At 30.1% G+C, this 17826-nt stretch overlaps 2 protein-coding genes and 1 pseudogene across 2 annotated transcripts; all 3 read right to left on the bottom strand.

Moving 5' to 3' along the window:
* Positions 1 to 30: 30 nt before the first annotated feature.
* LOC11422945 (GDSL esterase/lipase At5g03610) lies at positions 31 to 2734 on the bottom strand. Its single transcript, XM_024784940.2, has 5 exons — positions 2599 to 2734; positions 2298 to 2492; positions 1899 to 2164; positions 1023 to 1332; positions 31 to 315 (listed from the first exon to the last, which is right to left on the bottom strand). Exons 1-5 carry the CDS (start codon positions 2669 to 2671, stop codon positions 89 to 91), a joined length of 1071 nt encoding a protein of 356 aa, XP_024640708.2. The 5' UTR covers positions 2672 to 2734; the 3' UTR covers positions 31 to 88.
* Positions 2735 to 6194: 3460 nt separating this feature from the next.
* Positions 6195 to 7672, bottom strand: LOC11422361 (GDSL esterase/lipase At5g03610-like; annotated as a pseudogene).
* Positions 7673 to 14671: 6999 nt separating this feature from the next.
* Positions 14672 to 17049, bottom strand: LOC11427968 (GDSL esterase/lipase At5g03610). Its single transcript, XM_039829179.1, has 4 exons — positions 16875 to 17049; positions 15565 to 15833; positions 15123 to 15432; positions 14672 to 14979 (listed from the first exon to the last, which is right to left on the bottom strand). Exons 1-4 carry the CDS (start codon positions 17017 to 17019, stop codon positions 14756 to 14758), a joined length of 948 nt encoding a protein of 315 aa, XP_039685113.1. The 5' UTR covers positions 17020 to 17049; the 3' UTR covers positions 14672 to 14755.
* Between the last annotated feature and the right edge of the window lie 777 nt (positions 17050 to 17826).

Genomic DNA, 17826 nt, shown 5'->3' on the forward strand with positions numbered 1-17826 from the left:
GAAAAATAGATCTTCCATGAAATATTCCACTTAGTAAAGTAAGTTCTGATTAAGCTGAGGGTGCTAAAATGATACAAATCTATAATGATCAAAAGTTTTTCTCTTGAATTAGTTGACCGAGAGAAGACTGCAACATCAGGTAAACTTCATACCAACCATTTTGAGAAGGGTGAACTGTGTCCCAAAAGAGTGAAGACTCAAGCTTCTCACATACACTATATTTCCTTGCTCCTTTATCATCAACACTTCCACAAAAATATTTCAAATCCTCTCCCTTACAACACGGTTGCAACGGATTCATCACTGTTGAGTTTTCTAAACAATGGATAAAATAGGAAGTCAGCAAGGATTTTTTCTTTAACAATGTAATTATAAGCTTCAACTTCCTTTATTGTCGTTTTTTGGTTGTCAAGCTTTATTGTCGTGTTCTATATATGTCTTATTTATAGAAAAAGACATGTTTAATATTTTAGTTAAAATAAAAATTTAGATAAGTGAGTTTAAATAAATCTGTAGAGACAATACATTGTAATATTATATAGGGGTTGAAATTCAAACTTCGACCACCCCACTTATTCACTTTTAAGAGGTGAATTTTTAGTTATTAGACTACTCGATCAAAAAATGATATTAATGATATTTTGTGATTGTGCTCTAGGGGATTTGAAACTTTTACCATTGTTAATACCACAAACAATTTGTACGGTAAAGAGGTAAATTAGAATCTAGGGTTTGAACTTTGTTCTCTTCATATTTAACGTCTCTATCAACCAAGTTATACTCAAGGGACTATGTTCAATCAACTTTAATAATTTCATAATATCACTTTTCAAACCATGTTTACAAGACATGCAAAATACAATTACAAGGTTAATGAAAAAAAAAAAGATGATAGACTTGATTTTTATTGGAATTTTATAGATTAAATTTGATCATTTACATTTGTTAATATGCATAATTTGATCAATTTCTACTAATAATATTTCATCAACTATGGAGTAATTAATAAAACTATTACTTACCAGCTCGCCTTTTCTGCATCTTTGCAATTACGGAGAGGAAAGAGTTGTAGAGATCTAGTGTCATGAAGACCGATTTTCCCATTTGCTTGTTTAGTTGTTGCACAATTTGGAGCAACATTTGACTATGGTTTTGGGAAACCAAGTTGGAAGTCTCATCACACTTTTCATAAGAAGATCTCATAGTTATCATAGGCACACATCCAATAGGCTCTAATAAACCAATTGCTATTTTGTTTATTCCCAACTCGTGAATACGTTTTAGATTCAATGACATTTGCTTTATAAGGGATTCAGTGAAGACAAATATATCCTGCCACAAAGAAAAACAAAAGGCGATAATTGATCGACAAGTAAAGTCGATCAAAAATTGTATTAACTAGAACTCGAACTCAGATTATCTCAAACGAATCACCTTTAAATGAAGTTCATTAACCAATTGAATCCATATTTGATTTATGTGAAACTAGTTTATAGTTTTATTATAGAGGTGGAACCAAATTAATATACTATAAAGAACTAATTAAAATGTAAAATGTTTTACACGAAATAAAAACAAATGAACGATAATAATAACCAAATAAATATGTGTTAGAAAATAAAGTAAAAAATAATCAGAAATGAAATCAAGCAAATAATTATATTACAGAAATATTAAAATATATTTAATCTACAATTAATTTTCTTGTTTAACAAGTAATTGAAATTTATTAAGACTCTTATCCTTCCTTAATTTTATCTCAAATTTATAATTTTATTCACAAACGACTTCAATTCTATTTTCATCTTTTTTGGTGGTGTTATCTCAAAATATTTATTTATTTATTTTTCAAATGGAGCTAATGTGTGTAAACATAATTAATTTGTTCAACCACTCACCTGAAAGCTCCCATTCTTGAGTACAAATGTAGCATAGTCATTACCGCCAGCGTTAACAAGTGCAATTGAGGATTCAAGGTCATGTTTGGTATAGACATTTTGTTGTATTAACTTCTCAAATGAGTCTATTTGTACACTCATGTTTGGTCCATCAACCAAAGTATTGAAAATACCAGTCCCTCCATGTGCAAAGTTCAGACCATATTGTACTTCTGTGGAATTTCTCAATGCATACGGTGTGGGGGATTTTATTTTCAAAAAGGAAGCTGCATACATAGTATCAAAATCAAAATTATAAGCAATGATTAAAATTTATATGATATGTTGCGAGTTCGAGAATATAATATAGCCTTTCGAACGAGGTAAATGTAATTTCCTTTGTATATAAATAAATACTACCAACGTAATCGGTGAGGACAAGACCGTCGCAGAACCTTCCAGACGGTTTACCAGGAAAACTGATTCCATAAGGAGGATTATAAGATCCTGAGTTCAAGAAATTCCCTGTGTCAACATAGGAGTCCCCAAAGACAAACAGTTTTAAAGAGTTTGTATTGTTGTATGCTCCATGTGACTTTTTTGCTCCTTCCACTCCTGCAACATTTGCATTAATCAGTTCTACAATTACCAACCATTAAAATGAAAAAAATTGAAAACCAAAGGTATTTAATTTGATGAGATGCTAGCAAATTATGAGTACCTGTTATAATGAAGAAAAGAATAAGCCAAGGGAGAAGAGTGATTATTTTCACTAATAGATTTTGCTTCATCATATTATGATCAGTGGCAGATTGAATTGGTGATGTCAAGATGGATGGTAAAAGTGTATAAATACTCTACCAAGGTTGGCATATGGTAGATTACCAATCTGATCATTAGGCCAACTATATATTGAATTGGTGTGAAGAATATATGACTATCGCCCATCACTAGTGCAAAATGGGAATTACAAGATAAAAGACATTTTCGCAATTAAATTGATGTCGAGAACCATTGTAAATCGGTCATTTAAATATATTGAACTATTGTTGTTACATTGTTTAGTGTACACTTTCGGTATAGATCGTCACATTGGTATTCAATTTCAAGGAGTCGGCTAAGGTCGACCACTAATTTGATTGAAAACACATTGCAGAAATTCACCTTGTAGCCATTATCAGCCGACTTTTCGGTGGAAGCTCAACCCAAAAGAGAATTTACCAATAGAATAACTTTCTAGTTATGCTATTGACAATGGCTTCTATTTTGATTTCGACTAGAAACGAAAATTAGTGACCATGAAAAAACTAATTTATCCTTGAATACCACATGAAGAAAATAATTTATCTTTGAGTATCACTTAAGCCATCAAGAACGAAATAAAGAAGAAACAAGTGAAGAGATGAAATGAAAGCTATGAATCTATGATGAATGGTTTGATTATGAAAATTGGATCGAATTAGTGGTATTTATGTCGTTAAACATGAGAGAATGGTGAAAAGTTGATTGAGTTACTAAGTAAAAAAACTAACATACAAAATTATTGTAGGTCAATTTTATTTATCAATACGAGTTATCATCCAAATCAAACTAATGTTATGCATTAGATAACTATGAATTGTTTAAGCCAATTAGAAGTTTAAAATCATCTTAAAATAGTTTGTTTAAGCCGGTTAAGACATTATTGTTGAGTATGAGAGAAGGGAAAAAACTTGAATGAGTTGCATAAGTAAAAAACTCACCAACTGAATAAATGTTGGTCAATTTTATTTACTTTGGAGTTATCAATCAAAATTATTGACAAAGAACATATGCATTCTTGTTTTAAACTATCCCACTCAAATTGACATTGAGGTGATCACTGCATTGTTTAATATGTTTTTTAGAAATTTGTCATAAAAGAGACAAACACGCAAAGTTACTACATGTTTTCATTTCTTTTGTAAAAAAATTAACTTTCCTTTCACATGGTATACGAGTAGATTTCATTGTCATATCTCTTCACTTGATTTTTTTAGATTTGTTGGCGCATATTTTTGTTGATATTTGTAGATTTATACATTGTTCATTTTTAATTTTTTTTTATTGTTCATGAGATATATGTTCAAATGAACGCCAAATATGGAAGATCACTCATTGACCCAATATTTTCAGAAGCACCAAGTTGTTGGGATCCTTATATGTGTGTCTGCGCGCGTGCGTACGTGCCATGACTTACTAAAAAAGAGGGTAGCATATTCATACTTAATACAAGACACTCAAACTCTCAAGAATGACCCTTTACGTGTTCTTACATGACTTATGAAAAATAAATAAGTATACAAATTTATGTATGTGGTTTAAGATCGGTTTGGTTCGATTTTTTTAGAAAATTGAAATTTAATATGATATTTTAAAGCATCAAAATAGCCCATTTAATTAACACCTGTTATTATACGAGAGAAAAATTATTTTAGACATGAATCAATTTTTTCTATTAATGTATGAAATTTCGCTTTATATATTGTTGATGTTAGAGTCATTAAACCAACAATGACACTCAGCGCCACATTCTCGAGCTATTTTTTTTTTTTTTTTTTTCTTTCTGAAAGTAAGAATAGTGTTGCATAAAAATAACTAGTTAAAATTTATCATTGTTAAATAATAAGGAGAGAAAGCCATGCAAAGGTGTTCGAGACTTTGATAGCTATTCTAGAAAAAGAAAGTGAATTATGTTAGTGAGAGGCCCCGTATATTCTACAACGTTTAATCCATTGACCATGGTCATTGTTGCTCTCTTTGGATTTTTACTTTTTGGCCAGGAGATGTTGCTTGGAAGCAATAAAAAATACTATACTTATGAAGAAGAAAAAAAAGGAAATGAAAAACAGAGCAAAAAGAAAACGAGAATGAAGAAAATAACAACTACTCCTTCCGTTCTTATATCCAAGCCTCTTTTGCATTTATCACACTTCTTAAGAAAAGTTGTTAGTGTAATTAAAATGTCTATTTTGTGTGTTAATATTACCAAATTGTCTTTTGTTTGTATGTGTTTTAAATTTGAAAATAATAAATATGTCTAATAATTTGAAAATGGGTTTACGTTTAGGGACAAAAATAACGTTAAATGAATACTTAGATATAGGGACGGAGGGAGTATATTTTACTTACATTTTCATTTCCTCAAACCAGAGAAAGGGTGAAGGATAAAAAAAAAATGTAGTGAGTGAGGTCTCTGAAAATGGAAATGGTGAGGTGAGTGTGAGGTGAAGTGTATAGTCTGAAAGAAACATGATACAAACACATGCAATATATAAACGAATTGAACATGTAATATTATAGTATGATAGGCGTGGTTGTGATATTTTTGGGAATGTATTGTTTTATATGGGGGAAGAGCAAAGATATCAACCCTCTAAGTAATGAACAAGCTGGTGTTGCCAATGTATCACATTCAAGAATCAAAGAGGAAAATAAATAACTCAGTCATTTGTACAAAACATTTGTCCTAAAATAACTGACCAATTTCAAAAATTAAATTCAAGTATTTTATTAGATAATGGTGTAAGAGAAATTTATGCTCTCCTTTTATTTCTTAATTTTATTTGTTTTCCTAAAAAAAGTATTTGTCATTTTATAAAACACATCTCATTTGATCCTGTAAGTTTAACTTAATTAATAAAGATATTACATTATATGTGTATGAGTTGAAGTTTAAATTTTAAATACCCTACTTATTCATCTTAAGGTGGATTTTCAACTACAAAACTACTAAGAAAAAGAAAAAAACACCCCACATGAATGACATAAATAGTAAATATCTTTTTCAATTGTTGGCTAAGTAATTTGGATTAAATTCATACAATAGTAGGAGAGTAGTTTATGTTGTTTCTTCTTTATGTCGAAAAGAAGTTTTAAATAATGTTTTGCCCCTCTTCAAAAAAGAAGTTAATGTTTTGCCAGTTGTATTCCTTCGTGGTTCTTAGTTTATATGAATATGACACACCACACATAAGAGGATATGGCTTAGATTAACAAATGATATCTTAGCTTATGAGACTAATATCTTTTTTTTTTTGGTGGTTTTTATTAGGCTAATATCTAATATAATGTGATTGGATTAGCAATAATTAAGAGGAAGAATGTCAAAACATCAAATCTAGATATTGAAGATCAAGGCAACCGATTATTTACTATATAGTGGTATTTTATTAAGAGTATATTGTTACTATTACTTTTTTACGTGTTGCTAACATTAGCATTGTTCATTATTCAATGATTGGGTCGTAATTGAAGATTTTACAAAGTTGAGAACACTATAAAATAATACAATTTTTCTTAAGGATCAACGAATTTTCTCTTCAAATTGGATTGCACCATTTGGTAAACAGCAAACCAACCATTTTCCCAAAAGAATGAAAGTTCTGGTTTATCACATACAACACTTCCACAAAACATACCTCCCACACAACATGGTTGCAACGGATTCATCACAGTATACATAATAGAGAAAAATATTAGCCCTAAACGTTAGTTATACTAGTTAATTATGTACCATTGATGTAATTGAGTAAAAAAAAAAACATCGATGTTAATTAATTCTCTTTATTATCAATATAATTTTTATTTTACTTTCTTGGCTAAAATATGGTTTTGGTCCCTGCAAATATGCCTCATTTTAGTTTTAGTCCCTGTAAAAAAAAATTGTTGTTTTTGGTCTCTACAAATATATCTCGTTTTGGTTTTGGTCTCTTGCCCCACTTTTGTAATGATTTGCACACGTGGCACATGATGACTGAACCTATTTATTAGAAAAATAGTCCCTGCAAAATCTTTTGATTTTGGAAAAGGTCTCTGCAAAATATTTTGTTAAATATTTTGCAGGGACCAAAAACAAAAACAAAAATTTACAGGGACTAAAACCAAAACGAATATTTGCAGGGACTAAAACCATATTTTAGCCTACTTTCTTTTAGTCCCATCAATAAAAAAATTTCCCTTATAAAGAATATAAGAGCTAGGTTTTGCTTGAAAAAATCAACTAATGCGATATAAATACCATTAGGGTTTTTCTGCATTAATGCAATTATGGATAGGAAAGAGGTGTAGAGGTCTAGTGTCACGAAAACTGATTTTCCCATTTCCTTGTTAAGTTCTTCCACAGCTTGGAGCAACAAGTAATTGTGATTCATGGCAAATAGGTTGAAATTGTCATTGCATTTCTCATATGAAGGTGTCTCAGTCTCGGTTACCATAGGCAAACACCCTATAGGTTCTAATAATCCAATTGCTATTTTATTTATTCCCAAGCTTTGAATGCGTCTAAGATTTGATGATAATTGATTCACAAGTGATGCAGTGAACCTTGGTACATCCTGCAACATGCATGTATAAAGAAATGAAAGTAATATTGACAGCATTCAATTGGTGCAATACTTATACACCCACCATTGAAAATATAGAGGCAACATTAGTTAGCATGTGTTTGGAGTGACGTTTTATTTATCACACGTGCGGCAAGGAATCACAGTATTCTAAAAGCTATGATACAAAGCTTCTAAATTTTCACGAAAGTAGCTGTTTTGGACGTGGGTTTGGCTTTCCCACCACCAATCCAAACAGTCTCTTAGTATAAGTTATATAAAAGAAAAATAATTAGACTAAGCACTCACCTTAGTGCTCCCCCCGTTTGTAACAAAAAATTTAAGATAGTCGTTACCAGCAGCGCTGACGAGGGCTACCGAAGATTCAAGGTCGGATTTGGTATTCATATTTTATTGTATTAACTTCTCAAATAAGTCGATTTGGATAGTCATATTTAGTCCATCAATCAAAGTATCGAAAACACCAATAAAGAGATTTCATACTAAAATTACTTTTATTTTAATCTATAATAAGCATAACTTTTGATTATTTATTTTAATTTTATTTTTTGTAATAATTATAAGTGTACCTGCAGTTATATTAATTATCATGAAGAGGAGAAGAAGCAAAGAGACAAACTTGGTGATTCGTGGAGTTTGCTTCGCCATTGATGAATGGTGATTAGTAAAGTGTAGTATAGTGCATGTAGCTGAGCGATCACATGTATGTACATAAGTATAAATACTAGTCTCCATTTTTTTTCTTCTTTTCTTTCTATTTAAATAACTAGTTTTCACATGTATACGTTTTTTATTGTGTTTTATTTTTATTTTTATGATTTCTTTGTTTGAATATGGTGTTGTGTTGTGCGCCCTCTTGTACCGTGTTGTTTAATTTCACGTTTTGTTGTAGTATTCGTTTGGTTTTTATTATAGATTCAATCAATTATTTATGGGTCAATGTTGCATACCCGGAAGCATATATATATTTTGATGACTTATATTTTATCATATTATTTATAAGCATTCTTCCGTTGTATGTTATTAACTTAGATGTTGTTAGTTTGTTCGCAGATGATCATTTACGTTTTAACGATGTTTAACATATTATCGTAAATGTGCACTCTATCAAAATTGTTTTTTAGTACAATGCACTCTATTGATTTAAATGAATAAATATATGAAAAAATAAATATCATTATGTTTTTGTTAGAAAAAAGATATAAATATGAAAAAATAATGCATCTCTTGGTCGTGGTTTGAACTCCGACCCTTGAATATATTATATATTGTGTCCCTACCAATTAAACTAAGCTCAGAAGGAAGAAGAAAAAAATAATGCGACTAATGGTATTATTTACTACTCAAAGCATTTTTTTGAGCTAAAGATCCTCTAATGTTAAACTCTTTCGAATGCTTTTTTAATTCGGTTCGAGCCACTTGTAAATTGTTTATAAACAATAGAGGATGAGTAAAGAGTACAAAATTTTAAAAAACAAAGAAAAGAAAAAACGAGTTGCAAACCAAGACCCATTATCGGTTGACTATTTACGTGTTTCTAATTCTATTTAGTCTTTGATTTAATCTTTCCATTGTTGTTTCAATCTTCATCCTCAAATCCGAATATGTTTGAGAATGAACAATGACTTCTTTTAATTCATACCCATACTCTGTATTTGAATTTTGTTGATGACATCATTGAATTGACTATCAATGGTGAATTCAATAATGGAGGGTTGTCTTTTGCCATTACTTTTTGTCTTCCCACTTGTAATTCAAGAATGTCTATTTAATGTTAAGAAGAAATTCTCTAAGAAATTACTATAAGGAAATTTAATGATGTTAATATAAAAGGGATATGTTTGTCTATTTGATGGAACTTATGTATAAATTTTGATATTAATGACATGTTCAGAAGTTTCATAGAATGTTTGTGAGTGAGAATAAAACATTAAGAAAAGTCTCGTGATATTTTGATAGGATACTCACAAATACTTAAAGTTATCTAGGATGTTACATATTACTTATTTCATTATGATAAATTTTAATTGCATTAGATGTACAATCTGCAATTTTATTATTATTATTTTTTATTAATGATATGGAATTTTTATTAATTTTGTTCATCATATTATTTATGTCTTCATATATGATTCTAAATTATTTTGATAACACCATTATTCAAAAAAATTGGCTAATTAGATTTTTGTTTTTTAACCGTGGATAGTCATCAAGTAACCTTTTTGGCTTAACAATTGAGGTTGAATCTAATCAAATATTTTAAAGAACATAAAAACACTATATATTGAATGAGGCGATGGGATACACGCAAAAAATTGTTTAGAGGCATTTAAAACTAAGTAATATTTTATAAATGGCTTCTTGCAACACCTAAGAGCCAAAAAACTATTTAAATTGAAGTTAACAGATCATTACATATTTAAGTATAAAACAATAAAAGAAAATTATCTTTAGTACTTGCAAAGGAGAGAAAAAATATGGCCCAGTTTCTCATGTTTATTTATGTTTTGATCATATTTCTTTATCTATTTTATGTTGAAGCTGCTATGTTCGAATTGACAAAATGTATACCATTTTTTCGCACCATTCTCAATTTCTCTAATTTTGTCTTATACACAACATTTTATCATATCGTAGTAACAATTTTTTTTTTCTAATTTAAAAATGCAGCTACAATTCGTTGTGTTACTGACGCCGATTGTCCAAATGTGGTAAAACCCTTGAAACCAAAGTGTGTTGATGGTTTTTGTGAGTACACGTGAAAGAGCCATAATTGCAATATTGAAACCGGAGGAGGCCATAATATTTACACTTTGATAGTTTTCTTTAAAATTTTATTTAAGTTTATGTGGATTTTTAATTTAATTGTATTTGTATACACTGCACTATTCCTTTACCAAGTTTAATCCCACTATCATATGTTGATCAATATTGGTATTTTTTTTAACATACTAAAAACCATTCTAGTGATATTCCTTCAACAAAAACTCCTTCCTCAGCTAATGCACCAACATCTTGATTTGCTTGCTTATTTACACTAAAATATTTCTCAGTTTATCATCGAAACACTAAAATACTTGTCAGTTTATCATCGAAAAACCTCAATTTTCACAACCATGAGGCTTCATGCCTAACCCAAGCAAGAACATTTTTAGACAACTATTCAAATATAACGCTTCCTTTTAATTACCATCCATTTGATATTACTGAATAACTTCTAGAGCAAAAAGGATGACCCAAAGTTTTGAAGCTTAAAATTAAATTTGATTTAAAACAAATGATTATGATTGTTTAAATCCCCTCTCTGTGTTCTAACAATAAGAATCGAGTATCCTATATATGTTCACGATAATTTAACATAATAGACTAAGATAAATTCATTGACTAATGATCCCATTTATCTAACATAGAACTCTAATCCTTTAGGTAAAACTAATGTTATAAAACGTTTTAACGCACCCAGATAATCGAATTCCCCAAAAGCAATTATCTATTGGACAATAATTTTAGTTCCAATGATGAAACCTAGGGTCAACAGTGAATTATCTCTTTAGTTCAATTCAAATATTGGCCAGAAAAAGAATATAATTGCTAACAAAAATTACTGAATAAACATAGGTCTAAATTGCATTAACTATAACTCATATATTACATCGCTAAAATAGGTTCTAAGAAAACCAAGTTGCTTGGGCTCCGGTGGCAAGGAGCTCCTTCCAAGGACGTATCCGAGGAATACCGGGTTCGATTCCCAGAGAAACAACCATTGATGGGTCGGAAACCAAAAAAAAAAAAAGATTCTAAGAGGTTCATCTACAATCTCAATCTAGGGGAATTAGCTAGTCATGAATAGAGACATAACAACAGTGAAAAGATAAAATTACACATGAGAACGATAGATTGAATCTTCACTTCTTGTTTTAAAAAATGAAATCTTCAATTTACTAGTCTCCAAATCGTGTCCAGTGTGTTCTCTAGATATCAAACGTGTTCCCCAAGTGTTAAACGTTATTTTCTGGTGCAATTAGGCTTAAATAGTGTTCATATTCGTGTAGAGAAGCTGCGTTTTTTAGTCGCAGAAATGTGGGGTGTTCGGTCTATCTGTAGGGCCTTTTTGTCAACATTCTAGAGTATCATGACTTTGCACTTTTTACCATTTTCTAGTCCAAATTGAATTTCGGTGATATATAATTAAAATACTGCACAAGGGTCATCTTGCCTTTTCATCAAAAATCCGCATTGTGCTAAACCAAATAAACAAAATAAAGCTACACAAAATATAAGGTTAATCAAGAAGATGAAATCATTAAAAACTTGCCTAATCCTCCAAGAACAACTTATTCAAAAAATAACTCTAAAATCAACATTAAATCAAAAGAAATAACTAAATAACTAACTCAAAAAGCCTCTATAAAAGACACGAAATACTTATTATGACCGAGATTCATCCCTTGCACATCCATAAACATTCCAGTTAAAAGTTAATAATATTTGACGACAGAGGACAACATGAAATTAATCATATCTCCTTTTGATTTTTCTTCCACAAACAAACAACTTCAATATTATGACCAACATCAATAGGTTTAAAAGGACAACCAAAATTCTAACCTTGCATCCAATAGCCTAGCCTTAACATCAATAGGTTTAATACTTTATAATATAATCTTTTTTTTACTATTCTTATGGCTTATCAATTCATGTTTACTTCTTGTGCATAGTCACATAATATGGATTTAAATGAGATAGTCATGTTATTAAATATGGATCAAAATGATGTAGTCATATCGATTTTAGTTATCATATGACTTTGTTTTTCTTCTGAAAATCGATCTAAACTGCACCGGAAACATCTTGATAGTTTAATCATTTGACACACTACAAACAAAAAGAATATGCCCAAGATTGATAAGTAATATCTTACCTTGTTAGCTAATATAATGTGATTGAATTAGAAGCTAATTGTGCTCGTGATTTTCGGATATCAAACCATTAATTGATTTGAATCGTCAATCTTTGAACTCTCGATTTTTATTCGTGGGAAGGGAAAAAATGAGTAAAAATCCTTGTCGAGACTTTGGATTCGGGGGTTGGTTACGCGAAGGGAAGGTGCTAGCACCCTAAACGTCTACGGTATTCCGTAGGAACCTCTTACCTAATTTATCCTGTGCTAAATTCATTGCTTATTTGAAAATTATTACCTAAAAAATCTAAGTGAAAGAATGGGGGGAGAAGAAGTATGTTTTTGGTTATTTTTATTTGATTTGGAAGGATAAAAATCCTATGCCTACATACCCTTAAAGAAAAGGGATCAAAACCAATGTAGTTCACCTAAAAAGTTTCTTTTGGTGGGTTGGTTGATTTTAAATTTTAGAAAAATGGTTTTAAGAAGAGATAAGAGGCCTCAAGGCATGAGAGAAAATAAAGTGAGGTTGGTCAAATTTTAATTACAAGAAATCAAGTCTATTATGAATGTTAATTCAATTAAGCATTTGATTAAGAAAATAAAAGGAAAACACTTGGGTTACAAACCAAGGTTTATTAAAAAATATTTTTGAAGTTTTGACATATTTGATTTTTTTGAGAAAAATGATTTTTTAACTAACGGTGAAAACTAACATAACGGCGTAACGTAACAAGAAATAAATGTGAAGTGTCGGTGCATATTCTCATTTATGGATATTTACAAGGGACCTAGATACATGCTAAAGTCTCAAGCAAGAAATATAAAATGCATGATTATATTACATCAAATTCCTAAATACACACTAAAAATAGCAACAATAAAATAAAATGACAAAAATTAAACATGCATGACATGATTCAAAGTACTAATGCAAATATACTATAAAAATAATAAAAAAAACAGTAAATGAACAATTAACACAAAGCAAAATATTTTTTGTAAACTTTTAGAGAAATTTTAAGTAAAAGAGGTGCAAAAAGTAAAAACAGAGGTGACAAAAGTAAAACAGTAGTGAATTTTAAAAACAATTGGGCTCAGACTGGAAAGATCTGGACCGTTCGATGAATCAGAAGGTCTAGATCTAATCACAGCAAGTATCATCACAGCCACAGGATCTGAGATCCAACGGTCTAAAAGAGGATCCGGTTCGGTTCACTGGTTTACAAAAACGGTTTGGTTTAGTCACAGTATAAAAAGATTTCTCATGGTTTTTTATTCATTTGCAAGAAATTCTTCCCTCTCTAAAGTTCTCACTTCTCTCTAAAACAAAAGAACAAAACCGCCGCCCCCTACATACATTCCGGCATGGTGGCCGGTGGTGCACCGCCGTGCCGGAGTTTCAAAACTCCGCCGTTTCAAAAATAAATTATCTTTTTAAACATCCTTTTCTTCATACGTTTCAAAAATCCACTTAGTTTTTACGAACAAACACCAAACAATCCTAGATCTGTAAATGAAGTTACGAAAAGAAAAAAAAAAACCAAACGTGAGCGGATCTAGCTTTGCTCTTCTCTTTCTTGCTCGATCGGTTCGGATTTACTTCGATTCACGCTCCAATCTCCTTCTCCGATTCCGGTTGAATTATGGCTTGAATGTGTTGGATTTACGGTTCTGTCGATTTGGTTGTGTTGTTAACTTGGAATCTTTTGTATTTTTTGTAGTGAAATCATGATACTGGAATTTTAGTGTTCATAGTGTTTTTTGTGTTTGATTTTAGAAATCGGAGAGAGAAATGAAATTAGGGTTTGGGTGTTGACTGCTGCGGTTGATTAAGTCTGGTTTTTTTCTCCCTTTCTGTATTTTGCAGGCTTGCTTTTATAGCATTAGGGTTGAAGGGAAAAAAGGAAACAATTTGCAGAAACAGCAACTGCATACTGGATTTGGAAACAAAAGTTTGACAATCTGCCTGAATATGAAGCGTGTAAAAAAAATATTTTTTTTTGACCCCTGCTGGGATTTTTCGGACTCATTGACATTATAGCACAAAAATATAAAATAAACTATTAGATATATAAAAAGAGTAACTAATTTTAAAATCAAAACTAAAATTAAAACCAATAAAAGATGGAAATTAAACACTCAAATAAAAAGAAAATAAAGAGAGAAGAGGGCCCGACTCGGAATAAAAAATGAGGTACTTCAAAGTAACCTCTTTTGCCGAAATTTTGTCTGAAACGACGAAAATTCCCGACTTTAAAAATATGAATAAAATGGATAAGAATAGATAAAAGTGGTCAAAATTTGGGATATGACACTAATCAAGACGAAGGATGTCAAAATATCAAATCAACTGATTAATTTATTTACTTTATAACAGTATTTTATTCGAGTGAAGTGTTAACAACACGGTTCAACACATATTTTATAACTCAATCTTTTATTAGTTAAAATTCATCTAAATCTCATATAAATTTGGTGGGACTCTTATGAATTGTAACTAATAATAAAAAAGACCGTGGTAAAGAGTGTGTTTCTAACGTTATTCTTTATTGGGTAGTTTGCGCACACTGAAATTTCAGGTTTTACTAAAACAATACAATATTCGGTAAGAATTAGAGGTTTTTATCTTCAATTTTGCGGAGAGAAGATTGCACCCTCTTGTAAACTGCATGCCAACCATTTTGAGAAGGATGGAAATTGTTCCAATAGAATGAAAGCCCTGGTTTATCACATACACTATATTTCTTTGCTCCTTTCTCATCGACACTTCCACAATAATAACTTGAACTCACTCCCACACAACATGGTTGCAATGGATTCATCAATGTTGAGTTTGCTGCATAATGGAGAAAAGTTATTAGGTGCAAAAGTTAGTTATACTAATTAATTAGTTAAGTTCGTTAGTTCGTTGTTCTTTTCATTGACTATATAAGAGCTAGGTTTTGCTTGAGAAAGTACACCAATATACTATATAATTACCTTCATGGTTTCTCTGCATTGATGCAATTGTGGAGAGGAAAGAGTTGAAGAGGTCTAGTGTCACGAAAACCGATTTTCCAATTTCTTTGTTGAGTTCTTCCACAGCTTGGAGTAACAAGTGATTGTGATTCATGGCTACCGTGTTCAAAGTCCCATTGCATTTCTCATACGAAGTATTCTCAGTTGCTATAGGCAAACATCCTATAGGCTCTAATAATACAATTGCTATTTTATTTATTCCCAAACTTTGAATGCGTTTAAGATTTAATGACAATTGCTTCACAAGTGAAGCAGTGAACTTGGATACACCCTACAAAATGTATTGAGAAATGAAATTATTGACAATACATGATCATTGCTTTATTTATTGTATAAACTAAATTCAATTGTACTTTTCGAATTGAGTTCGATGGACATTTAATAAGTCTAATTACTTAATTACCTTGGTGCTCCTCCCATTTTTAACAAAAAATTTAAGATAGTCGTTACCAGCAGCACTAACGAGAGAAATTGAGGATTGAAGGTCGGGTTTGGTATACACATTTTGTTGGATTAACTTCTCAAATGTGTCGATTTGGACAGTCATGTTTGGTCCATCAATCAAAGTATGGAAAACACCAGTCCCTCCATAGGCAAAGTTCATGCCATATTGTAGTTCTGAGGATTTCTTCAATGAATATGGTCTAGGGGATTTTATATTCAGAAAGGAAGCTGCATGTATATTAGTTGCACAATAAATCAAACTAAGAACTTATAATTAAATTTATCAAATTAACTATTTGACAAATTCTATAGTTTATAGAATTATGTTATACACTCCTTAAAAAAAAAAGAATTATATTATACACAATATTTCTAACAAAATGAGTATATATAATCGTATAATTAATATAATCTATGCTTTAAAAGCAGTGGTGATCTTAACTATTAAGCATGTTTAGAGTGTACGATCACATATGATCCTATTTTTTGAAGGACACAAATTAATTTTATTATAGTATTTATAAAATTTAGTATATAATTTAAAATTATGTATAAAAGTTTAAGGGACTCTCAATTAATTGATTGTTAACTTGTTGTATTTATACTATATAGTTTAGCGGCTAAATTGAAGAAAGAGTGATAATTTATGGACTAAATTAATTGGTTGCTTATTTTATTAAAATACCACATCTCTTTTCTTTTTTAATTACAAAATCCACTATTTTACTAAAAATACAAGATGAAGGATTCACTTGGACCTTTATATATAAATTTAGATGAGTTGGATCCCAAGACTCTTTTTAAATATAAATTTAGAATCATTAAAATATTGTAAAAAAAAAAACTATAATTATGATTATAATATTTTTAGCTCTATATATACATGAAAAATAGTTTAAGATCAAGTTTCTCCATATATTTCCACAAATAGAAATACAAAAAACCATTATCACTTATAAAGAGATCTTTGAATTGTTGAAAAAATCACATTATTAATATCAATCGACTTCAGAGACAAAGTTGAGCAATTCAAAAGGACTAATTATCGGTAAAATTTAAATTTTATGACTTATTTTTAAATTTTGTTAATTTTAATGAATAAATTGGATGTATCGTCTACCTTGGATCTCTCAAAAATGGTTTAAAGATGGACCTTTGCCAATGTTATAAACTTTTTCTACGTGTTGAAATAAAAATCAAGGTGTGCATACACTCGTTATTCAAATGGTTTTTTTAGCTTGATATCTAGAGTGAGAGTGGATAACTTACCAACGTAATCGGTGAGGACACGACCGTCGGAGAACCTTCCAGAAGGTTTACCAGGAAAAGTGATTCCATAAGGAAGCTTATATGATGGTGAGGTAAAGTAATTTCCTGTATCAACATATGAGTCTCCAAATACAAATAGTTTCATACGATTGTCGTATGTCCCATATGATGTCCCTTCTGCAAAGACATTATTTGAATTTGCATTAATTTGATTGCATGTAAATTAAAACCAAAGTAATCTCCTTATATTTATGGTCCATTTATTTAAGATTATTTAAAGAAATTATTTTTGATGTTTTGGTCTTGTTTGTGTGTAATTTATTTTAATTATTTTCTTAAAATATGTTTTTTTTGTTGAAAATAAAAAACTATTTTGATTACACCTTTTGAAGAAATTTATTTTTAATAGAAGAAAGGGAAACACACAATATTTTTATTAAGTTTAAACAAACACAAAATATTAATCAATTAATAAAATATTAAAATCACTTTTGTTTTAATCTAAAACAAATGAACCCTTAATTTGATTAGGATTATTTTATATAAGATTAATTTATATACTCTAACCGTGTAAACACTTTTCTACACATACATCCAAACAATCTATATACCAAATAAATATTTGTAGAAGTTTTTTAAGAATTAGTTTTAAAATGTGACATCATAGAACACTACTTTTAACAAAATCGTGGAGTGATATGATTGGATGGATATATGTGAAAGAAAAAAAATTACGTTGTCGATGTATACAATCTCAACCCCTTTTTTATTACTGTAATAATAATATTATATCAGCTCGGAATGTACGTATATAAGCGTACCTGCAGTTATAATGATCGTGAAGAGGAGAAGAAGCAAAGAGAGAAGCCTGGTGATTAGAGGAGTTTGTTTCGTCATTGATGAATGATGAATTAGTAAGTGTATAGTATAGTATTAGTGCATGTATTGGGTG

This window comes from Medicago truncatula, chromosome 1 (assembly GCF_003473485.1).
Source record: "Medicago truncatula cultivar Jemalong A17 chromosome 1, MtrunA17r5.0-ANR, whole genome shotgun sequence".
Taxonomy (NCBI): Eukaryota; Viridiplantae; Streptophyta; class Magnoliopsida; order Fabales; family Fabaceae; genus Medicago; species Medicago truncatula.

Coding starts and splice junctions, on each gene's coding strand:
- LOC11422945 (XM_024784940.2), bottom strand. CDS start 2,671: ATGATGAAGCAAAATCTATTAGTGAAAATAATCACTCTTCTCCCTTGG. Junction 2,165..2,297: donor TGTCCTCACCGATTACGTTG/GTAGTATTTATT, acceptor CTATGTATGCAG/CTTCCTTTTTGAAAATAAAA. Junction 1,333..1,898: donor TCAAGAATGGGAGCTTTCAG/GTGAGTGGTTGA, acceptor TCTTTGTGGCAG/GATATATTTGTCTTCACTGA.
- LOC11427968 (XM_039829179.1), bottom strand. CDS start 17,019: ATGAAACTATTTGTATTTGGAGACTCATATGTTGATACAGGAAATTAC. Junction 15,834..16,874: donor TGTCCTCACCGATTACGTTG/GTAAGTTATCCA, acceptor ATATACATGCAG/CTTCCTTTCTGAATATAAAA. Junction 14,980..15,122: donor AATGCAGAGAAACCATGAAG/GTAATTATATAG, acceptor TCCATTATGCAG/CAAACTCAACATTGATGAAT.